Here is a 27,453-nt window from a genome sequence, read left to right on the forward strand (position 1 = left end):
ACAACCTATCCTGCTGTATAAACCATGTTCTGTAATGAAGCGTAGATGTGCAACACCTTGTCACTTTACAATGTAACCATCTTTAGTGGATACATTGTGTCGGAAAGATGTTGAGGTGTGTAACTCAACTTTAATGTAGTTTCTCCATTTAAAATATCATGTGGATTCAGTGATATGCATTGACAGGCATTTTGTGGCGTGTTCAGCAATAAATAATGGTGTTGACACACAGAAAATACTCTGAAGGTGTGTTTATTACATCATAACACAAATAATATTCATGGGTTGAGTGCTTGCAGAACTGATTCAAGACTGCACCTCATGGCTACAACAGCTGATTCTTTTATAATAGACAATGAGTAAATGTTCACTTTACGTATTGTTTAAACTGAATGTAATAGAACTTACAATTGAAATTTGTGCTTTTATAAAACTGGCTATAGATTTTAACTTTACAAATCATGACTACATTTTTCATATAAGTAGTATTTGCAATATTTCAATTTTCATAATAAAATGTCATGAAATATACATCGTTAACAGTACTTTAATTATTCAGTTAATTACTTCATAACTACAGTACAGCTTTTGACCCTAACATGAATCTGGTGTCTTTACAATGAGATTAATCATTATTACTAATACTGTTCTATTTATTTATTCTATGAAGTATGAATTCAGCATGTTTTTGAGTTTGGGTTAACACATTTTTGACTTATAGTAAATCTTTGTATAGACTGATGAGAGTTGAATACTCTTGAAAACTAGTATTTTGAGCACCAATGTTCAGTGTCCCGCTTCCCTTCACATTAATATAGAACACAACTATAGAAAAATACACATTTCTAAACTACTGAAATCCACATTTAGCTTTTGCTTGTTCTTCTATTACACAGTTGAAAGTTAAATGTCTCAGGTAGTTGTATTATTAAATAGTAAAAGTATAGTTCCAGATGGTAAAACTTATTCATGTATACAGGTTCTTAGTAACTATAATCTCGTCTTCTAGCAGTGGGGATGCATGTAGTGTAGATGGAGTCAATGTTTACAAGATAAAATGCTAATTAAATCTATTATCAATTACAGTGTATTTAATTGTTTTGTTAATTCATAAAGTAACACTTACAATATAACAGTATATGTATTAAATGGAGCATAAATTGTTTTCTTCTCCTTCTCCTAACCGAACTTTGGTTATTCAGTTACATTGACTAGTAAATTGACAGATAGTAATTATGTGTATTTATATCTTCAGTCGGGAGAGCACTTGCCTGCGAAAGTCTTGGTCCAGCACACAGTTTTAATCTGCCAGGAAGTTTCATAACTTCAAAATTCTGTACATTCCTTTTACTGTGCCCTTCTGTTTCTGCAGTTAATAAGTATTTTCCTGTGTGAACATACTTCAGTAATAGATCAGTCTCAGCCTAGAATACTCCTTCCCAGAACAGTATCATAGTGTATGTAAGTGTTAAACCATAATGTTGTGTAAGCAATGGCGAAGTTCTTCCTATCATACCAGTAACAGGATGACTGTGCATCTCATATAACAACATAAATGTCAAATAATATAAATATTCTCCACCATACTATAAAATTTTGTTCCATTAACACTTTGAGGACTGAGCGCGAGTGTGGACTCTCAACCGGCTGGTACTGAGCGATTTCACAGCTTTTCTGAATTTTCTACAGCAGATTCTATACCACAGAAAATAGATTGCTCTTTTGCATTTAAAAACTACGTCCATTCCCTTCAGAGTACTGCAAAGAAATAAACATTTACGTTACTGACAAGGGTTGTATATTAATTTGAGAGTATGCTGTTTTCACAGTGAAAAAAAAAAAATGTTTCAGGACCTCTAAGGGACATAGGATTGAAGTTGTTGGTTTTAAATGAATAACTATTGATATATGAACTTTTATTTTATTATATAATCACACAGTTACATTGGCTTTTGTATGAAACATTTCGAAACATTTTGGAAAACAAAGCCCTATGTCACAGGTTTCACAATAATATCGCGTGTGTTTCCTTGAAACTTTACCATATCTGGCCTTGCTGTTTCTGCGCATACTTTGCACCTTCTCTGAGGCCACTTAGACAATTTTGTGGGTGGAATTAATTTTGGAAAATGTCTTCCGCTTAGTCTGTTGATGGATGAACTATTCTGACAAGTGCACGAGTCTAAGAGGCCACCTTTGTGAACCAAGTTATCTGTTAACTCTGTAATGTATTCAACCAGATTTTTGCTTGTATTTCACGATGTTTTATACAAAATGTATGAATTTACAGTCATGAGCATGAAAATGTGAAAGAAAACTTTTTTCCACCACTTTATTTGTTTTCGTTCAAAACGATAGTACGCCATTGGCTGGTCACTATGATCCGCACCAGCTTTTTTACTATTGTAGTTCAAAACACAGTCTGGCTTCATTTTTTCCAGCATTCCAAATTTATTTTTTACACTGACATTTGTTGCCGTCATTTTATGCTTTGTTGTCAAAAGAAAAATGTCTCTGTTGTCCTTCAATTTTACAAACAGTAAGTGATCTCGTCTGCGAAATGAAAATTTATTTATTTATTATTTTTTTTTTTTTTTTTTTTTTTTTTTTCAATTTCTGGCCAACAAGATCCCTTGGTAGTCCTTTTCTGTTTTTCTGCACAGTACCAACTGCCTTAGTTATTTTCCCCCACAAATAATCCAGTAAATCAGGGCTGGTGTAAAATCAGTCCATGTATAATGTGTGACCTTCATTATGAAACGAATGACACAATCTGTCTACAATGTGTAAAATGCTGTTATCGGCATTAGACTGTTTCCAGAATAAATTTCACAGTTCAGGACGTACCCACTTTCACATAGCATAAAAAATTTTACACCATATTTATTAGGCTTATTTTCAATATACACTCTAAAACTCAGTCTACCACGAAAAGGGCAAATTCCTTCATCTATAGTAATATTTTCGCCTGGCTTGTAAGTAAGCCTTTCCACTTTGGGTCACGCATCTGACGAATATACGAGGTGCATTCAAGTTCTAAGGCCTCAGATTTTTTTTCTAATTAACTACTCACCCGAAATCGATGAAACTGGCGTTACTTCTCGACGTAATCGCCCTGCAGACGTACACATTTTTCACAACGCTGATGCCATGATTCCATGGCAGCGGCAAAGGCTTCTTTAGGAGTCTGTTTTGACCATTGGAAAATCGCTGAGGCAATAGCAGCACGGCTGGTGAATGTGCAGCCACAGAGAGTGTCTTTCATTGTTGGAAAAAGCCAAAAGTCACTAAGAGCCAGGTCAGGTGAGTAGGGAGCATGAGGAATCGCTTCAAAGTTGTTATCACGAAGAAACTGTTGCGTAACGTTAGCTCGATGTGCGGGTGCGTTGTCTTGGTGAAACAGCACACGCGCAGCCCTTCCCGGACGTTTTTGTTGCAGTGCAGGAAGGAATTTGTTCTTCGTAGGATGCACCTGTTACCGTAGTGCCCTTTGGAATGCAATGGGTAAGGATTACGCCCTCGCTGTCCCAGAACATGGACACCATCATTTTTTCAGCACTGGCGGTTACCCGAAATTTTTTTGGTGGCGGTGAATCTGTGCGCTTCCATTGAGCTGACTGGCGCCTTGTTTCTGGATTGAAAAAATGGCAACCACGTCTCATCCATTGTCACAACCGACAAAAAGAAAGTCCCATTCATGCTGTCGTTGCGCGTCAACATTGCTTGGCAACATGCTGCACGGGCAGCCATGTGGTCGTCCGTCAGCATTCGTGGCACCCACCTGGATGACACTTTTCGCATTTTCAGGTCGTCATGCAGGATTGTGTGCACAGAACCCACAGAAATGCCAACTCTGCAGGCGATCTGTGCAACAGTCATTCGGCGATCCCCCAAAACAATTCTCTCCACTTTGTCGATCATGCCGTCTGACTGGCTTGTGCGAGCCCGAGGTTGTTTCGGTTTGTTGTCACACGATGTTCTGCCTTCATTAAACTGTCGCACCCACGAACACACTTTCGACACATCCATAACTCCATCACCACATGTCTCCTTCAACTGTCGATGAATTTCAATTGGTTTCACACCACGCAAATTCAGAAAAAAAATGATTGCACGCTGTTCAAGTAAGGAAAACGTCGCCATTTTAAGTATTTAAAACAGTTCTCATTCTCGCCGCTGGCAGTAAAATTCCATCTGCCATATGGTGCTGCCATCTCTGGGGCGTAATGACAATGAACACGGCCTCATTTTAAAACAATGCGCATATTTCTATCTCTTTCCAGTCCGGAGAAAAAAAATTGGAGGCCTTAGAACTTGAATGCACCTCGTAGGTCTTATCTTATGAATAGGATTGTGACCTACCTGGTTTTTAGGAATATATGTTGCGTTATCTATGAGATATAACATTCGTAGAATTGACAAAAATCTATCTCTTGGCAGACACTTTGCCGCAAATGAGGACTGGAACATGGGATTTGTTGACCAGTAGTCAAGACAGTTTTGGTTTCTTGACTAGGCACATATGCAAAATAATACCAAAAAATTTATACAGTTCACTGAGTTTCACTGTTGTCCACTTACGCCACAATGACTGAGGCTTCAGTTTTCCTGTAGCACTTAGTGTCTCTATTGTCATTCAAGCGTAGCGGTTTGTCTCTTGTTTGATCAGTCTCACCAGTTCTTCATCGAAAAAGTATGTGAAACAATCAAACACTGAAGAATATTGGTCAATCCCATCTTGAATTCCACAGGATTCAGAAAAAACAGGAAGCTGGGGAGTGATTGTATCGTCATCTGTCCACTGGACAGAAGAATATGGCAAATTGCAATGACCAGTTTGTTGTGACAACGATGTCAACAGCCTCATCTATAAGAAAATTCATAAAAATTATCTTTTTTCTGACCAGGAATCAAACCACAGAATTATGGAAAATTCGGACAAAAAATAGCTTACCATCACTAATGTCAAAATCTGCAATTTCTTCATTTAATTCTGAACCACTATTGTTCAATAAAAACTCTGTTTCTTCATCTCGCAAGGCCGTGACGAAAATAAAGCGCTAAGCTATCAGTTGACAACAATCTAAAGTTTCGAACTGCCATGCGCCTGTTGTAAGTCGAGCGTGAGCGCAGCAAAGCAAATGACTCAAAATATACTCCTGTACCACCTCCAACAGTGACATATGCTGCCATCTATATTTTTTCTTGGTACTAGGATAACCAGAGAGTACTTTTAAACCTACAGAATATGAAAGTCATGTGCTGGGAGTCGTTAACATTGCTGATAATCGGCTGACATAGGAGCTACATCGATCGTTTTTTTGGGGTACTGTCAGACCGACGTAGGAGCTACGTCGCTCGTCTCGAAAGTGTTAAAGTGAAATCACATAAGCATTAATCATCTGAGTGTGTTATTTCCAGCATTTAACTAATATTTGTATATGACTATATATACATATAAACAGTATGGTAAAACCTTGCACACAGAGGCAATTATTGGAAAAATATTTCTTAAGTATTAATAGTCAATTAGTGTAAGGTGTTTCAACCAAGTAACAGTGTTCATCAATACCTGTGTATACAAAATCAACTAAAATATGATGAATGCAGACTTCATATTTAGCTTCAATGCTAACTAATATAAGTTTTAGGATGTCAAAGTTCAGTTGTCTATGTATATATCTCATATGGCGAAATGTAATTATGACAACATGACAAAGTAACAATCTGTGATTTACTGAATAACAAATTTGAAAAATATTCTCATAACTTATTTACAGTATAATCTGACAGCTCTTTCCAATTCCCATCACAGAAGATGCTCCTAGGTAATAGTCTAGACTTGCTACAAGAAACACTCAATTGGCAAAAGATATTAACAACATCACTTTCTTACATATGTTTTCCACACTTACCTGTTTTGCTATTTTCATCATCACAAGAAAGGTTCTATCACTAACTCATCAAATATGGTCAGCGTACTCCTTCATCTTATTCGTTGATAAAAACATAACGCAATAAAGTTGATCGCCACATACCACTGTGCAAAATAAAATTTCCAAACAGAAAGCAACCTCATCTTAATCATCAACTCCAAAATATTTCAATACAATCTATACTTCAACATCTCATTAAATCATGAAGAAATTCCCTATTTTTCATTGTCACAGCATGTAGAGATGTACTGCAACAAATCACGATAACACTCAGTCAACTTCGCATATTTAAACATAAATGCACAACCTACCATATCCACCTTATAAAATATTCTGACTGTAGTGTATCAATTCTCAATTCATAATTATCCAGCACACGTTCAGTACATTCGAAAATGACAAAACCTTTTCTCCAGCATAACTGAAACTTTAGCCGAGTTCACTTATAAAGTTGGTCATATATGACCAAGTTCTTACCTATTACAGTTTTCTAGAACTGCATGTGTCTAAAAAATCCTTACCAATGCTTTCATTATAATATCTATATTCAAATACCGACTATAGATCACTCAAACGACAGTAGAAAACCAACAAGTCGTCTGGCCTGTGTCTTTTCAGTTTTAAATACAGCACAAACATTCCTCAAATAGATCCAGAATTTGTGTGTATGCAACTACCATAAAATTAGACAGCACAGAAACTCAAAATACCTTTAATGTCATCAAATGAAAAAAATATTTCTCTTCAAGAACAGCGAATTATGTACTGTTTCAAAATGCGAGACAAATTCTTCACTATTCAAACATAAATGTGAATATATCTTTCAATCACAGCAGTGTAAAGTACCTTAAGTTTTGATGTTTCAGATATTTTCAGATTTAACTAATTAGTTGCAAATGCCACTTCAAAAGCCTAACAGGCTTTTGGACAATTAATAAAGAAACTTGCCAGTAATACCGCTGTGAATTATACTTGAAAAACTCTAAAATGTATACACCTAGTACCTATTGGAGAAAGACAACATGATAGTAGAAGATAACTTGAAAGATTTACAGAATAGTCAGAGAATGAAAGTGGCTCAGGAAACTGAAAATTTTGAAGTAAGATCCAAATTAGCTCTGAACTCTGTGCTTGCCACTCATAGTATACAAGTGGGTATATACCCCCATGGAATCATTATAGTGTACATAAATCATCACTATTTTTGAAATCTTATGCTTCTATTTCTAACATAAATTTGTTTAAGTACAATTGTTTTGAATTGACTTTACACATACACATTAAAAAGCACAAAAATAACTTGAAAGATGCTTTGGACTTCTAAATATTTCTTAGTATAACTGTGCTACAAACACACAACAGTTTTGGATTCCCAGGTAGCATTTTTACCTTTGTCATTCTTTGAAGCAAATAAATATTTTCATTGATGGTTAAATTTGAAATAACATTTCGTTCTACAGTTTCAAATACGTATTTGTTAATAGCTCATGTTTCTTTTTTCAAATATTTTCTTGTTATTTTAATTTTATGGTATTTTAACTTCTATTCAGTATATTTATTTCTACTTTTGATGAATCGATACAATCACTTTCATTTATGACATGTGTAACACTTCGTTGCCAAACAGCATCCAAAACTGCCAAACTGTCTACATCAAATGCTACACTTTTGGTATTTTCTGACAAAAGTTCATTTTCTACAGTACAAATTTTTCCACTTCATTTATCTGATCTACTTCTACATTTACAATATTACTGTCGACAAGACTGAACCGTGAGCTGATTATTTGCGTTCTGGTTTTACTACAAGTTCAGCAACCTGATTACTATGTTTGAGATCTCATTTCTCAAATTTTTTACTTTGTTGTTCATATCAAGTTGATCCCCAAATGACTAATTTAGTCCACAGTTCATTGCTGTTTAGCATGCTTATTGCTTATACTGAGCCATACGTTAGTTCACTTGTCATTGCCTCGTTTTACACCCCCCCCCCCCCCCCCACCCGCCCAACCCCTTTATTTTGATTACTTAAATTATCACTTAGTTTGTCATTTCTCTTTTTTTTTTTTTTTTTTTTTTTTTTTTTTTTTTTTTTTCTTCTTCTAAAAACTTAGTGAATTAATCAATTTTTTTTATTAGTCGTGTAAAAATTGATTAGCTTCTTTGTTTTGATAAAAACAATTGAAAAATACAATTGTTACAGTACTTATCCTTTCCTGTTGTCAACAATGTAAATGTCCCACATAGTCAATTTCCAGACATTTAGTTCATCACATTCCTTGTCCATTCGTGTGTTTAATTTTCATTCAGTAACACTTTTCACATCATCCATGCCCATAAGTTAGAATTTTGTTTGAAATTGTGTTTTTGTGAAGTGTAGAAACCTGAAACTCAAAAAATCTGGTTAGTACATCTGACCAGACTTCTTCAGCATATCCCAGCTCCAAACACCATATTGAAATGTAACCAGCTTTAGTGGCTTCATTTCAGTTACTGACCTTTGCTTGTTTATTGAAGAGACATTGAGGTGTGTAACTCAACGTAAATGGAGTTCCTCCATTTAAAATACCATCTGGGTTCACTTTTATGCACTTACAGACACTTTACAATTGTTCACCAATTAATAAAGCAATAAAAACAGAGAAAATGCTTTTAAACAATGAAAAATTCAGGTAATGAAACAAATACTAACAAAGAGATAGAGGGGCTGGCCAGTACTTACCTCAGCTCAGTACAATCGATAGATACACAAAAAACAGAACCGAAAATTTACGTTCCTAGCTTTCGGAACAAATGTTCCTTCATCAGGGAGGAGAGAGGGGAAAGAAAGGGAAGAAGGGAAAGTAGATTCAGTTACTCACAACCCAAGTTATGAAGCAACAGGGAAAGGAAAACAGGGAGGGTAGCAAGGATGGAGGCATGGTTGTCAGAGGGTAGCCAAAGATATTCTACTGTATGTACTGTGCCAGCTTCAAACCAAAGAGGATGCATACAGAAGTAAAGAGGTATATAGTATAAAGATAAACACAACTATGTAGGATGAAAAGATGCGTGAATGGCTAAAGGGGAAAGGGAAAGAGGAGAAGACTGAAGAGTAAATGGGAGTGAGGTTGTTTAATGTAGGTTCAGTCCAGGGGGATGGCGGGATGAAAGGATGTGTTGGAGTGCAAGTTCCCATCTCCGCAGTTCAGAGGGACTGGTGTTGGGTGGGAGAAGCCAAATGGCACATACGGTGTAGCAGGTTCCTAGGTCCCTAGAATTATGCTGGAGGGCATGCTCCGCTACTGGGTATTGGGCATCTCCTAGGCGGACAGTTCGTCTGTGTCCGTTCATGCGTTCAGCCAGTTTACTTGTTGTCATACCAATGTAAAAGGCTGTGCAGTGCAGGCATGTCAGTTGATAAATGACGTGTGTAGTTTCACACGTGGCCCTGCCTGGAATTGTGTATGTTTTACCAGTAGCGGGGCTGGAGTAGGTGGTTGTGGGGGGATGCATGGGGCAGGTTTTGCAGCGGGGTCATTTACAGGGGTAGGAACTGCTGGGTAGAGAAGGTAGTCTGGGAATATTGTAGGGTTTAACGAGGATGTTACGGAGGTTAGGGGGACGACGAAAGGCAACTCTGGGTGGTGTGGGGAGAATTTTGTCAAGGGATGATCTCATTTCAGGGGTTGACTTGAGAAAGTCATATCCCTGACGGAGTAATTTGTTGATGTTTTCGAGGCCAAGATAATAATGGGTGACAAGGGGGATGCTTCTGTGTGGTCTGGGGGTAGGAACATTGTTATTGGACGGGGAGGAATGTATTGCTCGGGAGATCTGTTTGCAGACAAGGTCTGCAGGATAGTTGCGGGAGAGGAAAGCACTGGTCAGGTTATTGGTGTAATTGTTGAGGAATTCGTCACTGGAGCAGATACGTTTGCCACGAATACCTAGGCTGTAGGGAAGGGAGCGTTTGATGTGGAATGGATGGCAGCTATCAAAGTGAAGGTACTGTTTGTTTGTGGGTTTGATATAGACAGAGGTGTGGATGTGAGCTTCAACAAGATGGTCAACATCCAGGAAGGTGGCTTGGATTTTGGAGAAGGACCAGGTGAAATTCAGATTCAAAAAGGAGTTGAGGTTGTGGAGCAAAATTAAGGAGTGTTTCTTCACCATGAGTCCAGACCACAAAGATGTCATCTATAAACCTATACCAGGCCAGGGGAAGCAGCTGTTGGGTCTTCAGGAATTCAAGGCAGGGCCACATGTGAAACTACACACGTCATTTATCAACTGACATGCCTGCACTGCACAGCCTTTTACAGTGGTATGACAACAACTAAACTGGCTGAGCGCATGAACGGACACAGACGAACTGTCCGCCTGGGAGATGCTCAATACCCAGTAGCGGAGCATGCCCTCCAGCATAATTCTAGGGACCTAGGAACCTGCTACACCGTATGTGCCATTTGGCTTCTCCCACCCAACACCAGTCCCTCTGAACTGTGGAGACTGGAACTTGCACGCCAACACATCCTTTCATCCCGCCATCCCCTTTGGACTGAACCTACATTAAACAACCTCACTCCCATTTACTCTTCAGTCTTCTCCTCTTTCCCTTTCCTCTTTAGCCATTCACGCATCTTTTCATCCTACATAGTTGTGTTTATCTTTATGTTATATACCTCTTTACTTCTGTATGCATCCTCTTTGGTTTGAAGCTGGCACAGTACATACAGTAGAATATCTTTGGCTTCCCTCTGACAACCATGCCTCCATCCTTGCTACCCTCCCTGTTTTCCTTTCCCTGTTGCTTCATAACCTGGGTTGTGAGTAACTGAATGTACTTTCCCTTCTTCCCTTTCTTTCCCCTCTCTCCTCCCTGATGAAGGAACATTTGTTCCGAAAGCTAGGAACGTAAATTTTCGGTTCTGTTTTTTGTGTATCTATCGACTGTACTGAGCTGAGGTAAGTACTGGCCAGCCCCTCTATCTCTTTGTTAGTATTTGTTTCACATCTTTATATGAGATTTTCCATTAATCATTTAAAAATTCAGGTAGCAATGTTAACAATGTAGGAAAAGATAGATTGCTACTTACCTCAAGGACGAAATGTTAAGTTGCAGACAGGCACAATTAAGACACTTACATAAAGCTTTCAGCCATAGCCTTCATCAGCAAAAGAGAAGCACACACCATTCATACACACAATCAAGCACACCTCGTGTACACATGCCGGCCTGAGATGCTGGAGTTGGTGGTCATGTGTGCATGAAATGTACTTTCTTTCATTTTTGAATGTTGTGTGTGTGTGTGTGTGTGTGTGTGTGTGTGTGTGTGTGTGTGTGTCTGTCTTTTGCTGATGAAGGCTGTGGCTGAAAGCTTTATGTAATTGTCTTTTAAATGTGCCTGTCGGCAACTCAGTGTGTCTTCTTTATAGTAATACAGTATGTAGCTATCTATCTTTTCCTACATTGTTGAAAATACTTTTAAGATATGTTTATTGCATCACAACAGATAAAATTCGCATAGGTTTAGTGCTCACAAAACTGATTCAGGACTGCACTCCATGGCTACAGAAGCTGATCCTGTAATAACAGACAACAATTATGTGGTCACTTTACATGTTGTTTAAACTGAACTAGAATGAAATTTTCACTCTGCTATGGAGTGTGTGCTGATATGAATCTTTCTGGCTGTTTTGAAATTGAAAAATAATTTAACTTAATATTGAAATTTATATTCCTTTGTTAACCTGGTTATGGATTTTAGCTTTACAAATAATGCCTAAATATTTCCTGCGATTAATATGTTGAAATATTTTGGTTTTCATAATTGAAATTTTGTATAGTATACATTTATAATTTTATTTTAATTATTTATATTAGTTATTTTACAAGTAAAGTTGTTGCTTTTAGTACATTTTTTCCTATGGTTTAATTTTTTCTTACTTCAGCTAGTTTTCATAGATATAGTAAGCTAGCAGTGTTACAATTTAAACTTGTGCTCATCTATAACTTCCGTAAACATCACGTGATAGTATCGCAATCTCCAATGTGTGTGGAATATTACATTGCATTTTATACTGTTCTGTTCTGCTAAATTACAGCCTGCTCAAAGTTTCACTGTCTTTTAATAACTTGCTATAGATGCCCATGGCAGCAGCATATGATCAGTTGACCAGCTTCCCTGTTTTGAAATGCTCTTTCCCAGGTGGCAGGCATTAAAAATCTGCCCTTTGTCAAAGTAATTGATGTCAGTGGAAATCTCTATTTGCAACGGATATTATAGCTAGAATGATTCCCCATCTGTCTCTGCTCCTCTCTTGCATACTTTCCTTACCATGCTATATGCCTGCAATCCCATCGGACAGAATCCCACTTGCGGTGGGGAGTGGTCATAATGATTTGGGTTGTCTGTGTCTATTCTTCAACAATCCTGAAATTTCACGTAAGATCTCTAATAATGAAATGTCACATAGAATGAGTGAAATATTTTGGCACTAAACTGAAGAAAGCGTTTTGTGGTATGGCGTGGTGTGATTAAGAATTTGTTGAATGTTCTGAAATATTCGCACCATTGGATTAAAAATTTTGAAATGTAGCTAATTCATAGATTATCTAGAAACACTCCCTTTTTTGAAATTACATACATATGAATGAATTTCAGTTTTGAATTGAATGTATATGAATCTTATATGAATCACTCATGATAGCCAAATACATTATTATAAGCCTTGCCCTTGGAACTACTGCAAAAATCTGTGACAACTGTAGTTTGCTTTTTGAATCAATAATGTTATACTCACTCTCAGTTGTTTGGCAGACAGGCTCTAATCTCATGGGAATCTTGTAACTCTCCTCCAGGATTATGTGAGAAGTATAACATTTTCTCATTCACTATCTGTGTGCTTGCCATAGTAGAGATATGAAATGATAAAGATCATTTTATTGTGTGTCATTTGATACCTGCAGATGACGTGGTGTAACCTTCATATGTTGCACCAAGCTGATCAATGTGTTTGTAGCACTAGTCGGATATTAATTCTTATTTGATCTGTATTGTTGTTTGGATGATTTTGTGTTTGATGGTGTCTAATTTGTACAAAGCATTCTAATTACAGACTGTTACAAGTTACATATCTCCTTTAAAGGCTTTAGCTTGAGATAATTATAAGATATAATCGCTACATCTTTATATACATTACTGGATCACCAACTGTACCATTACAGAAATGTTTTCTCACTATAGTAAGAAGTGCACACTACAGACACTCGCAAGAATCATGCTATTAGCCTCACGTAGTACACTGCTACTTGCCACTGCAAAGCACCTTACCACCCACCTTCTTACCTATACATCAGTATAGCAGAAAGAATGAATGTGTCTCTTTTTATCTTGAGTGACCCTTGAGAGCTCATGAGCTATTTTTTATTAACCAGCTATGTAACGTCCATGGCTGGAAAATACCTCTTATTTCTATTTAGTTTATTTTAAAAAGAAATCTTCCTTTCTTTTACAGAATATGCGATGTTAACCTTGTTTTTGTATTCAGTTTGTCTTGAGCAAATTACTGTCATTGCGTACAGTTTTATTTTCACTGTTGAACAATGTCGTGTATATCTGTGCGGTAAATAGAAAAGTTATATCCACCTTTCACAGCCACTGTTAGTATTTTTGTATCTCATAATACTGAAAATGATTTTGAAAACAAGCCTTTAGTTAGTAGGAGAGGCAAAAATTTTGTGATGCTAGATGAGACTTTGGTGGTGAAAATAGCAAACACTGCCAACAAACATTTAAACTTCTCTGTGAATTTTATGGTAAAGTGTAACGTTGCATAGTTTAACAGAAGGATATCATAATATCTCAGTTTTAAATTTTTAATCAGTTGACTCCTCATGGAGTATCTGCAAAGTTGTCTTTGGTTTAAAGAAATGCCATCTCGAAACCACCAAAATCTGTTGTAATTTGCATGCATGTATCAACAAAAAGTTTTGGTCAAGTGACCATCTTCAAGTCATGAATACAATTACAGCATGTTAAAGGAAGGTTACTCAGTGTGAAATACATAATTGTTACAAGTTAGAGCATCTTTTACTTGTATATGTGTCCAATGGTTTATACATTTTTTCATTGAGTCACTAAGTGCCCAAGTTGGCAATTCATGGAACTATTCTGAATATAGTAGTTCATGCTGCTGTTTAAATACAGTGAAGCTCTACAGCACTATTTACAGAAAATATTTTGCTATTGGTTTACTATAGCAACACAGTTCACACAAACCACTGCCTCTTTATCCCAGAAAACAAGAAAACTCTCTTCCTCCTCCATGGAACATGATTGAGCTTCTCTCCTTTGCACATAATTTTTGTTACACAGTATTCTTGCCCAAATTTGAAAAAAATCCATCCAAGTCAAATCAGATGTTACAATATTTGGTAAAAACTTCCTTTCCATTTTATAATAATACTAGACATTAATTGTGTCAAATCTTCAAGATATACAGTGTGTACATATATCTGTATAACCCAGGCTCTGAGAAAGTAGCTTTATATTTCCTCAACTAATAAGCAACAAGAATAACAATTAATATTTTTATTACCTGAAAACTTTCATGAGCAGTGAGTTCTCTTTATTTTGTAATGTTGGAATCATCATCTCTGTGTTACCAGTTCCTCTGGCATGGACCTTAGAGTTGTTACTGTCTGTCAATGTTTGGCATAGTCTCATTAAATACATTAATATCTTTTGATGAATCTGTCTAAACTTTCTGTAAACGTTCCAGAATGTGAATGATTGTTATGCCTTCTTCAGAACAAAATTCTATCACAACATATAATTTTATCCAAGCACCATTGTCAAGTATTTTGTAAGATGCTGTCTGCAAACTGATGAAGCTCAAAGAGAAAGTGTCTCATTTTGAGTCTTCTTGTTCTTTGCTATTTCCAAAGCAAGAAGTATCAGTTATTACTTTTCAGTTGCCCTTCTAACTTTTTATATGAAAGTCTATACTTGGAAAGTCCTGTTTGGATTGTCGGCAATGTTATGAAAAGGTTGGTTGGCCACTCACCATAAAGCTGGCATGTTGTGTTGCACACAGCCACAATGAAAAGGCTTACATTTTAGCTTCCCACCATTCAGGCCACAGTGCAACATCGCGGTGAATGAAAGCTGCAATCTGGAGTGGGCGGTGAATGGGGAGAGAAGAGCACTGTCTGGCCGAGCATGCAGGACTAGACTGCGGCAGTACAAGGCTGCCAGACACAGCATTGGAAGCTGTGGGGGAAGGAGAGGGTGTGGAGAAACGGGAAGTGGGAAAGGACGTTGGATGCATTGTCATGCACGATGTCACGATGAAGGTGAGGGTATGTGAGTTAGGAGGTGATGTGGGACAGAGGGGTGGAAACTATTGAGTGGAAGGTGTGGGAACAGTAGGTTACTATAGGTTGAGATTGGAATGATTTTAGACGTGGAGAATGAGTTGTAATGATAACTGTCAACTGCACTTTTCAGAAAAGTTGATGATGGATGAATATGGTGCGTGGTAGGAGGCAGCCATTGAAACCCATCATGTTAAGTTTGAGTGTATGTTTTGCCACAGGATGGTCCACTTTGCGCATGGACACAGTTTGATGGCCATTCAGCCAGGTGGACAGCTGTTTGATAGTCATACCAATATAAAAACCTGTGCTTTGATTGCAATAGAGCTGGTATATGACATGGCTGCTTTCACAGGTGGTCAGGACTGCAATAGGGTAGGATAAATCTGTGACAGGTCTGGAATAGGAAGTGCAGGGTGTATGTTAGTGATGTCTTGTTCCCTGTGGCAAGGGTTGGGATTGGGAGTGGCACAGGGTCAGACTGTGGTGTAGTGGACGTTGTGCTGGCAAAGGAACACTAGTTTTAGAGGGTTGGAAAAGTGGACTACCATGTGGCATAGCATGCAGCTGAACATAACATGCTTGATTCAGTGGTTGCTTCACAACTGCATCCACCTGGATCTTCCTCACCCCTCCCCCCCCCCCCCCCCCCCCCAGCATTTCTGAACTGAGCAGATGGGAGGTATCCTTTAAGATGCATTCTCTGCTTCTGAAATTGTCCTGGCCTTAATTTACAATAAGCAACTGCTCCCGCACCCTTCACCCAATAGTTTATGCCTTCCCTGCCCCATACCTCCTCCCAGTTCACATCCCCTCACCTCCATTGTGCACCATTCTTTTTTAATGTACCCACTGGTCAATTTCCCTTCCTCTGCCCCTCTCCTTTCACTTCTGATATCCCCCTCCCCTCCCCTATAGCATCCCAACACTGCACCTAGCATCCTTGTCTTGCCACAGTCTAGTCCCTGCTCTCTCCACCAGTCAGTGCTCTACTCACCCTCATGCCCCACCCCCACCCCCACCCCACCCTGCTATCCTTCTCTTTCCCATTGCTCTCCAGATTGTTACTTCTGTTCAATGTGGCATTGCATTCTGACCCGAGTGCTCAAAGATAGCAGTCATGTGTGCACGAGATGTTCTTGCATGCGTGAATATGCGTGTTTCTTTCTTGAGCAAAAGCTAAAAGTGTAAAATAAATGTATGCTTGGATAGATTAATGTTTCTGCAAATTCTATCTGAACTTCATCATATTCATAACAACTGTAATTTAGATGTCACAAATGATCTTGAAGCACAATACAGTATACTGTTTTTGAAACCCATGACATTTGGATTTCTTTTCTGTCATATTCTGTACATTGTTACTCTAAGCTACACTATTAGAATCTTGTTTCTGATGCAGTGACTAACAAATGGCCGAAAAGAATAAAGATTAGTAGATCTGAAACTTACCCTCTTTCTTTTATGATCCTGTATTAAGAAGAACAAAAAATTTTACCAGTGTAGAACTTTTGGGATTTCACTGATTCATACAAATATGTGTATCCTACATATTATATTACATAGTAATGAATAGTTACATCGAATTAAAAGTTTTTCATTAATAGCTTTCAGTGCTAGATAAAATTGCACTGAAATCATGGCCTGAAAGTTGAAAAAATGTAATGCACCAAAATTTCACGTGGCAGGTCTGAAGGGAAACCTCCAGGTTTTGCAAGTAAAGCTGCTATTGGCATGACAGCAGGTGCAACCGGGGCCTTTGTGGGTACTCCTGCAGAAGTGGCTCTCGTACGCATGACGGCAGATGGTAGACTACCACCAGCAGAGAGGCGAAATTACCGCAATGTTGCCCATGCCCTTTGGCGTATTGCATCTGAGGAAGGTGTACTTGCACTTTGGCGCGGTGCTGGTCCTACAATGGGACGTGCGATGGTGGTAAATGCTGCACAGCTTGCATCATACTCTCAGGCAAAACAGTTTTTACTATCAACAGGTAAGTGTAACTTACTTCTTGTAGTACTGAATTTTTTACTGATTTTGTTTTTAGTTTCTTACAGTATTTTAAAAATTTAAAAATACATGCAACTTGGTTCACCAGTGACATCAGAGATTTCTATTGATCTTTATAAATGGCATACATTTTGTACGGAAAGTGTAATATATAAACGCAGTTTACAAGAAATAACATGTTTGTTGCACAGACGAAAAGTATTTTATCTTTAGGTTATGAAATCTGGACGGTTATGAACAGCAATTGATCTCCTTCTGGTTTTGTGTGCAAACAGCCATTTTCCCTTCAGACTTTAGATATTTTGGCAAGTTATTCATCCTGATGGTTTTGTGTTATCAACAGTGTATTATGTACAAGGCACCGTAAAGTAAAATCATGGTACTGACGGTGCTACATTTCACAAATTATTACATACACTTACTTTGTAACATCAACATAGGAAGTTTCAAAGGAGACACACTTCTAGAAATTATTCTCTTACTGTGCTCTTGGGAAACATGGAAATTTGCCAAGTACTGTATTTTATGAAGGCTCAGAGGTGCTATCTATTTTTGAACTATTGTGTCTCTAAATGAGACACAGAAATGTGAATTAAGTGCTGTCTTTTAGAATGGTGTATATTTTTATTTTACTGGTTGTTAAATTCTGTGCAAGATTAAACAGATCAGTGATAAAAATGTGGCCCAGAGGTGGTGGTCTACTGGATACCAATTACTCATTATCACAAGAACAAAATACACAGAGATATGGTGCATCACCATACAGAATTTACAGCTTCACTATCTTTGTCAGAAGAGACAATTGTTGCATCTGATCCAATACTGAAGAGTATGGTGCAGTTGTTTAGGTAGTGGACTTTAGAAGGGGGTTCAAATCCCTGCCTTGCCATCCAGACTCACGTTTTCTGTGGTTTCCCTAAATTAAGTTGAATGCAGTGTGACTCCTTTGAAATGACATTATCATTTTCCTTCCTCATTCTTGTTTGTTCAAATTTATGGTCCATTTCTAATGAACTTGTTATTACATCTAAAGACAAAGATGATGTAACTTACCAAATGAAAGCGCTGGCTTGTTGATAGACACACAAACATACACACAAAATTCAAGCTTTCGCAATCAATGGTTGCTTCATCAGGAAAGAGGGAAGGAGAGGGAAAGACGAAAGGATGTGGGTTTTAAGGGAGAGGGTAAGGAGTCATTCCAATCCCGGGAGTGGAAAGACTTACCTCAGGGGGAAAAAAGGACAGGTATACACTCACGTGCGCACGCATCCATCCGCAAGTACACAGACACAAGCAGACATTTGTAAAGGCAAAGAGTTTGGGCAGAGATGTCAGTTGAGGCGGAAGTACAAATGCCTCTGTACTTCCGCCTCGGCTGACATCTCTGCCCAAACTCTTAACCTTTACAAATGTCTGCTTGTGTCTGTGTACGTGCGGATGGATATGTGTGTGTGTGTGTGTGTGTGTGTGTGTGTGTGTGTGTGTGTGCGCGCGTGCGCGCGAGTGTATACCTGTCCTTTTTTCCCCCTAAGGTAAGTCTTTCCGCTACCAGGATTGGAATGACTCCTTACCCTCTCCCTTAAAACCCACATCCTTTCTTCTTTCCCTCTCCTTCCCTCTTTCCTGATGAAGCAAACATTGGTTATGAAAGCTTCAATTTTGTGTGTATGTTTGTGTTTGTTTGTGTGTCTAACAACATGCCAGCGCTTTCGTTTGGTAAGTTACATCATCTTTGTTTTTAGATATGTTTTTCCCACGTGGAATGTTTCGCTCTATTATATTCATATCATTAATTTGAACTTGTTATTATGAAACATTCAGTCCTAATCTTCCTTTTTTTTTTTTTTACTTTGATAATGCACAACTTAACAGAATACCAGGAGAGGTGGAGATACCTTCATTTTATTTCTCTGCTTGTTTGTGAATATGTAATCTTACATGGAAGAACTGAAACTTTTGCAGTAGTCCTCCAAAGTAATACTCGTAACTTTGGAAGACTTTCATAATTATACTTACCTCTCTTTCTCTCTCTCTCTCTCTTTCTCTCTCTCTCTCTCTCTCTCTCTCTCTCTCTCTCTCTCTCTCCCCCCCCCCCCCCCTTCTCTCTTTTTCAAACAAAATGTAGTCCCCCACCAATACTTAACTGTAATCTCTGTCTCTCATCACCTGTCTCAGCCCTCCATCCCCACCTGTCTGTTGTCTTGCACCTATGTATTCTCACCTGTGGTGTCCACCCCTCTTTTCCATCCAAATGGTTTAAAATGTTGAAAGTACATTCAAAAGGGTCTAAAAACATTGAGACTTTTATAAAAAATTATTTAGACACACATTAAATGAGCCTTTTAACTTTATTTATTGAAACAAATGTTTAAATCAGAATAAACAATGCTATCATATATATTTTTTTTTCGCCTGAGAAAGTTTTAAAATTAACGAGGGGACAGAATGTTTCCCCATCACTTACCTTTAAGGGACATAATTCCAAGTACTGCCAATACCCACATTAAAAATGAACAAAATAGAGAAAAAATGTATACCTAACTTTCAGAACCATTAATTTCGTCCTCAGAGAGATAAGAGGGATAGATTGGGGAAGGTTCGAAAGCAGGGACTTGGCACTCATGTTGAGAGAGACTTACCTGGTGTGAGGATGAGGAGAGACAAAACTCCTTTTTTCCCAGGTTGAGAGGGACTTATGTATTGTTAGTATGAGAGGTGACAAAATTCATTGTCTCCCCTTGCCTTCAAGTCAGGTGGGTCCCTCTCAACTTAGGATGTGAGTTACAAGCCCGTCTTTCAATCCTCCCTTTCTCTTTCCCCCCTGTGGCAACAACTAACTTCTTTGTATTTTCATACTGTTAATTTTCTTTATCACCATTATGCCCTATTTTGCACCCAGAAGGTAAATCCTGGCCACTGATTGTGTCTCCATTTAATTTTCCAATAAATGCAGATTTTAATGTTACTGTTCCTGTACTTCAAAAATAAGTGAAGCATTCTTTTGAAATTGTGTAATGTTTTCATTGCATTGTCTTTAATTAATTTTTCTATCTCTAATTTACATTTCAATTTTTACAAAATATTAAATATTGTTAATTTTTTGTTTATGTAGGTTACTTTCAAGAAAACATATTTTGCCATTTTGTAAGCAGCATGATATCTGGTTTGGTAACTACCATTGCTTCAATGCCTGTTGACATTGCAAAGACAAGGTGGGTAAGCAGTTTTATAAATTATTTCCGCTTATGAGAATTTGAACACTGTAGAGGAAATTGGTAATTTAGTTTGTCAGGAGATGTGAAATGCCATTTTGGTGTGTAATTATTGTGATATTTTTTTCCTGACCCATTGTGTTATGTGTGCAATCTACCCACACAATTTGTCATGGGAAACGTACACCAACTAGTGGAGATAAGTACAGTGTAGTTGGTGTTCAGTCTGAAATAAATGACTTGAAACATGGCCTCTGAAACATGCTTTCTTGAGGATGAGTATGAGCATGAAATTAGCAACTGTTGTAATCTTGTAATTAAGGGGCACAGGGGGTGATAATTTCTTTGTACCACTGTGATTTATCATGCAGAACCGTTCTTGCATGTGCATATGAATATAACGTACAGTGGGCGATTTGCAATGATAAATTGCTTGAAGATCTCGTACAAGACTTATATGACATATTACAACATACATTGAAGGTGCATCATTAAGATGTCCTGAAGGATAGCTGAGGAAAAGTGGTCTAAATTTAGCTTGCTGTGATACCAAACTTTGTGCAACAAGCAGTTGTTTTTCATATGCATACAGCTGCCCCAAGTTCCAGTGTTCCGATGGCCACAGAACTTGAAACACTTTAAGACTTTGTGTCGCCTTAGGCTGCCAAATAGCATAAATATCACCTGTAATGAAACACAGGTCTAATTTTGCTGTAGTTAAGATCACAACCATGGCCAACAGCATAACAAAAAACATGGACCAATTGTTGGGCAACACACAACATTATCTCCAGTTTTACTGTCTGAGGATCTATAGTAACTGTTGAGGATGCAGAGACTGCTTGTTAGCATGGGAAGATTCTCAGTATAATAGCTGTCCCCCAGCTGGTTAACATTAAAAGTGAGATGTTGCTGCAGGGTAATGTATGCCTGTGCTCATATTGAGAGAAGTCTTCAGATACATTACAGCCTTATAGTGGCCAAGTAGGTTCCCCTGAATCTCAGCCCTGTTGCACATATTGTGGGATGAAATGGAGACAAAACTAGAACAGTCACCTGAACTGTGGAAGAACTGGCTCTCACAGGGCAGGAAACATAAACTGCAATTCCTCTTGAATAAATCTGGAACCTTACTGACACAGCGCATCATAAAATTAAGCTATGTATTGCAGCACATATTGGACACAACCTGCAGTTGACCAAATGTTCACACAAAAAAACTTGAAGACATTATAATTTTAATTTTATTTAGTGAGTGTATGAATTCCATGAAATGTTCTTATTTTTATAGTAAACTGCATCATATATCATGATGATAGATCGTCATCTTTGGATGAGCATAGCTAAATAAAATTTCTGTATTTGTCACTGAGCTTGCACTACAAAGAGGAAACTATACTGTTACATTTAGTTGCACATACACTATCTGTTCAAAAGTATCCATATACCAGTAAGTAATGTGAACTAGGTCACTAAATGTCATGATAGGTGGACCCACCAGTATAAAAGGAGACTGAGAGTATTGTGTTCTCAGTAAAGAAGCAGTAATAGCAGAATGGGGCAATAAAGAGAGATCACTGACTTCGAACATGGACTAGTCATTGAACGTTGCCTGAGCAACAAATCCATTAGAGACATTTCAACCCTTCTCAAGCTGGTGATGTGAATGTGAAATGGAAATGCAATGAACAACCACAGCTAAAGCAAGACCAGCAGATGTCTTGTACATATGGACAGGGTCCACTGAGCATTGTGAAGGTCAGTTGTAAAAAATCATACGAAATCCATGGAAGGAGCCACTCCTGAAGTTCTACCAACAATCCAACTACCACAATGACTGTGTGTAAGGAGTTAAGAAGAATGGGGTACAGTGGTTGAGCAGCTCCTAATAAGCCACACATTTCTGCAGTCTATGCTAAGTGACACTTAAAGTGGCGTAAAGAATGGTGCCGCTGGATAATGGATGGCTGGAAATGACTGAGCTGGAGTGATGAGTCGCATTTGATGGAAAATTTTGAGTTGGCATTTGGCAGTCATGTCTAGTGCCAACAGTGACGAATGAAGGAGATGGTGTTACAGTGTGGGGTGTTTTTCATGGTTAGGGGGTGTTTTCCTTATTGCGATTAAGAAAGCGCCAAATGTGGAAGGATATAAATACAGTTTCCGTTATCGTGTACTGTGTGCAGTAGAGGAACAGTTTGGTGTTGATGATTCATTGTATCAACATGACAATACACTCTGTCATAAAGCAGCATCTGTGAGGCAATGGTTTGTTTTCAATAACATTCTTGAAATGGGCTCGCCTGCCAAGAGTCCTGGCCTGAAGGCAATGGGACAGTTTCGATATGAGTTAGAATGTTTGTTTCACTCCAGATCCCAGTGTCCAAAATCACTTCCTTTTGTTGTGTTGGCTCTTGAGGAAGAACTGGCTGACATTCCTCCACAGAAATTTACACCTCATTGAAAGTATCCCCAAGAGAATTCAAGCCATCATAAAGACAAAAGGTGGACACGCCATTTGTAGGTGTCCTGATTCTTTTGACCATGTAGCATAGAAATGATAGTGGTGCATTCCAGATGATAATCACGATTTGATTTTTGTACTGGTCGTAACAGCCTTTTGTAACATAGGCGCTAAGATACCACATGTGTGTTTGTGCAGCACAGTATCCAAAAAGTTGTGCCAGGGGGCCAATGGAGTACCTGTCAGATTTTATACAAAATTCGGCCATAATCTACTGCAAATGTGTTGATCAGATAACTCTTCCCAGCAATTAGAAAAGTAACACAGGTCAGATCTATGTAGCTAAGGACACCACAGGTGATCCACTAAGTTGAAACCTATATTACTCACTTTTGCTTGTAACAGAATTCTGTTAACACTGTCAATGTTGTGGATGGATATAAGCAGGTAGAGTAAACACGTTTAGCCTTCTAAAAGGATTTTGCATTAGTGCCACAGTGATGCCTACTCCAGAAAATGTTCTCATATGATTTTCTGTTGTATTGCAAACATCTTGACTGGTAGAATGCAGCATGTTATTTTTGATGGAGAGTTATCAACGAACATTGAAATAGTATCTAACATACTATAGGAAAGTGTAATAGGACCACCTTTTGGAAGCTATGAATAAATTAATGAATTAGCAGGTATTCTTTGATACAATTTCATACATTTTCCAGATAATGTTGTTTTATTTTAGGAAAAGTAATATTATTCAGCCGGATATTCAACAACTGTCAGCATGAAGCATAGATTGGGAAATAGTTTCAGCACACAAAAAGCTAATGTTGCCTACCATGTGTGCAATTGTGTGATTTCTATATTGAATTATATAGGTGATTTGCAGTATATTAGAGATGATTTGTGAGAAAAATCTTTAGTAAAGATTTCTCTGAAAATGAGAGAGAGGACACTATTTTCAAAATAAGAGTGGCTGAGGGAAATAAAGAATACTAAATATTAGTTTGATGTATTCTGCCACAACTTCTTTCACTGTGCTAGCCTCTTCATCTCAAAGTAGCACGTACACCCAACATCCTCAAATATTTGTTGGATATCTGTCTTCCTCTTCAATTGTTGTCCTCATGATCTCCCTGTAACACCAAGAAGTCAATTATTCTTGTAACACCACATCACAAATGTTATATTCTCTTATTCTCCTGTCCACCTCCCCCCTGCCAGGTCATTATTCACTTGCATATGGTGGTGTGCTCAAAACATATGTTCTGGGAAATTTCTTCCAAAAATTAAGGCCTATGTTTGATACTAGTAGACTTCTTTTCATGAGGAATGCCCTCTTTGCCTATGCTAGTCTGATTCTTACAGCCTCCTTGCTCCATTCATCACATTGTTTGGCTTCAAAGGTAGCAGGATTCCTTCACTTTGCCAACTACATGGCCCTCAATTTTGATATTACGTTTATAGCAAATGTCACTTCTGTTACTTCTCATTACTCCAGTCTTTCTTTGGTTTACTCTGTCCATAATCTTTGGTCATTAGTCTGTTGAATCAGTTAAAAAAGTCATGTAATTCTTTGTTAAAGGACATCTTCCTCCTCATTTTCTCTGATGAATTATGTTACCAGAAACGCCCTGAATTTTAATCCAACTTCTGAATCTTTCTTTTATTTTTGTCATTGTTTCATTGGTGTTCAGATTGAACAGCATGGGAAGAAGAATGCATCCCTATTTGCTGTCATTTTTGATTCAGGCACTACTTTCTTGGTCCCTCTTTTTATTGTTCCCTCTTCATTCTTGTACATTCATACATACTTGTCCTTGTACGTAGCTCATACATGGAGACAACAGAAGTCCTGAGTAGAATACAGGTGTTGGGGAGGGTAACGATAGTACACTAACCATGCTGTGAGGTATTGAGCAGTAAACAGTCACATAAACAAGACTGACTGACAGTTAAGCTGTCTGACAATGGTCTCCTAGGAGCTAACAAAAGTCATATGTACACAAATAGCTATGTTACATTGATGCTGTGGCCTCAGTGTGGTGAGGCATGGACTGAGTGAGAGGAAAGAGGTGGAGGGGGAGGGGTGAAGACTGTGGGGAAAAGCAGCAAGGGAATGGGATAGGAATGTAGCATAAATGACCTCATCCTGGTGCAAGTACAAGAAGCCATGTATGGTACCCAATGAAATAGTTGGTCATTTGAGGAAAAGGGGAGGTAGAACATATTGGAAGGAGGAGGCCCTAGAGAGAATGAAATAGATCCTCTATGTATTAATTTAGACCCACCAAATTGATTGTGACATAGAGGTGATTTTTGTCTTGTTACACTGGTGTAAAGTATGACTAACAGACTGGTTGTTCTTGACAAGCAGTTGTCTTGAAAAACTTCAGTATTCAGTTATGTGGTTTTACATTTTTATTTCTATTTTAATGCATTTAAACTGTGTGATATTACATATGACAGTAAAAACTTATGTTTAAAATATTATGTATTCATAACTCCTAATAAGAAAAAAGTGAAGGAACTCTTTTATCATTACAGAATACAAAATATGAAGATGGTTGATGGAAAACCAGAATTCAAAGGTGCCGTTGATGTGCTGATGAAAGTGGTTCGTAACGAAGGCTTCTTCTCTCTGTGGAAAGGTTTCACTCCTTACTATGCTAGACTTGGACCCCACACTGTGCTGACTTTTATTTTCCTAGAGCAGATGAATGCATTTTACAGTGTCCGTGTACTTGGACAAGATGCCAGCAAGACAAGTGGTCTGTAACATATGCCATGAAACCTTTCCCATTCCATTGTATAGTAACCTTGCCATAAATGCAAGCACCAGCACCATCTTTGTCATTGGTAATATGTTTTCTACACAATATTGTTCTCTGAGACTCTTTTTACTGAAAAGAAATCCCTCTCTCCTCCACCTCTAGTCTTTTCCTGTTTTCATTGCAGTATTTGATGTTCGTCCTTTTGTTAACATCAACACAACAACACACACAATGTCCTTTATAGTATGAGTCAGATCAACTTAAATGATTAATGAGTTTGCTAAGTGGGCATTCAAAATTTATTTATAAATGAATGCAATAGCTGGTTTCTTAATTTTTTTAATTAATACAATACCATGTTATACCCCTTAAGGCCAACATGGAGCAATTAGCACAAAAAGTGGTTCCCTTTATCATTTTAGTCAGTTTGCAGTTTATTTAAGCACAGTTGAATCATTCCACAGATTACAAGTGATAACACTATGAAATGCATTTAAAAAAAGATGAAACAGATAAAGTAGGGAGGGATTGTGAATAGTTTCTCATACACATACTCTGCCTTTTTAGTTCCTGTCTGGAAGAATCTTTTAATACTCAGGAATTTTTATGTCACTCATAGAAATGAATGTATTTATTGCATTTGACCAAAAAGAAAATACTGATGTGTCTTCGCAAAGATATTTGCTGCCTCTGTGGTTGACTGGTATAGAGTATATTCACAACTACAGAATAAGAAACAATTTGTGTTGTAACTTTGGTACTTGTCAAAACCTGTATGATATTCCATGTTCAGGATGTGCTGCTGGAAACTGGATAGTATGGATTAGTCTAGTGGAGGAGTAGATTAAATGTAGGGAAATGCTTGGAAAATGTGACTGGTGTAAGACATGCAAAATGCAGCCTTGATCCGAAAATTTCAGTTTCTTTAGGTTGCTGAACATTATGATAAAGAAATGGTTTTAAACATTGAAAAAATAATGATTGATTGTGAAACACAAGTATCCTTAGCTGCCCAAATTTGACAGCTGTACTTAGGCACAAAATGTCATTATTATTCTTGGGGGAAAACTATTTTTAATAAGCTCAGTTCACATAGAAACAATGAAACCTGTTTCTTATTTATAAAAATATCTAATGAATTTGATACAAAAGAGCAAAGACAATAATTGTTTTTCTGCATAATGCAGCATATTGCTGTCATCTTGTCAAATTATTTTACTCTTGTAAACTGGCTTACACCAGTACAAATGTAGACTGTAACAGAACTGTAATTGGTTACAATAGATGCATCTACAATATTTCAATATGAGTGTTATGTATATTTAATGCAAGATAAATTTTGTTTTACTAGTAAAAAGAATTATAATATTGTACAAATGTGAAAGATTTATCGATGAAATTTATATTTTGGATTTGTAGTTTTTAAATGTTGTTATGTAATGTTGATGAGTGATGAAAGTTGAGCATTGTGTAAGTAAAATTTGTGATGTAGTTGTTAATGTTATTGTAAAGCGCTACATGCGAGATTTTGTGTGAATATGTAATGTAAATATACAGTATTTAATATAATAATGTTTTCTTTAATCTTTGATCACTTAACCAAAAGTTATAAAATCTGTGTAAAATAGTGACAAAAGAACAAGAAACAGAAAAAAAGCAGGTGAAATAACTGTTGTGATTCTAGGTATGATATATTG

At 37.6% G+C, this 27,453-nt stretch overlaps 1 protein-coding gene across 1 annotated transcript in view; it reads left to right on the forward strand.

The window, feature by feature from the left end:
- The window catches only part of LOC126161878 (mitochondrial 2-oxoglutarate/malate carrier protein-like), a 78,473-nt gene extending 52,016 nt beyond the window's left edge, over positions 1–26,457 (forward strand). Inside the window, exons 3-5 of the mRNA XM_049918007.1 lie at positions 16,985–17,289; positions 20,422–20,521; positions 25,530–26,457. Of these exons, the coding sequence (XP_049773964.1) occupies positions 16,985–17,289; positions 20,422–20,521; positions 25,530–25,761 (637 nt within the window). The 3' untranslated portion in view covers positions 25,762–26,457. The remainder of the gene's footprint in view (positions 1–16,984; positions 17,290–20,421; positions 20,522–25,529) is intronic.
- The last annotated feature ends 996 nt before the right edge of the window (positions 26,458–27,453 follow it).

The sequence above is a fragment of the Schistocerca cancellata genome, chromosome 2 (assembly GCF_023864275.1).
Source record: "Schistocerca cancellata isolate TAMUIC-IGC-003103 chromosome 2, iqSchCanc2.1, whole genome shotgun sequence".
In the NCBI taxonomy this organism is placed as follows: Eukaryota; Metazoa; Arthropoda; class Insecta; order Orthoptera; family Acrididae; genus Schistocerca; species Schistocerca cancellata.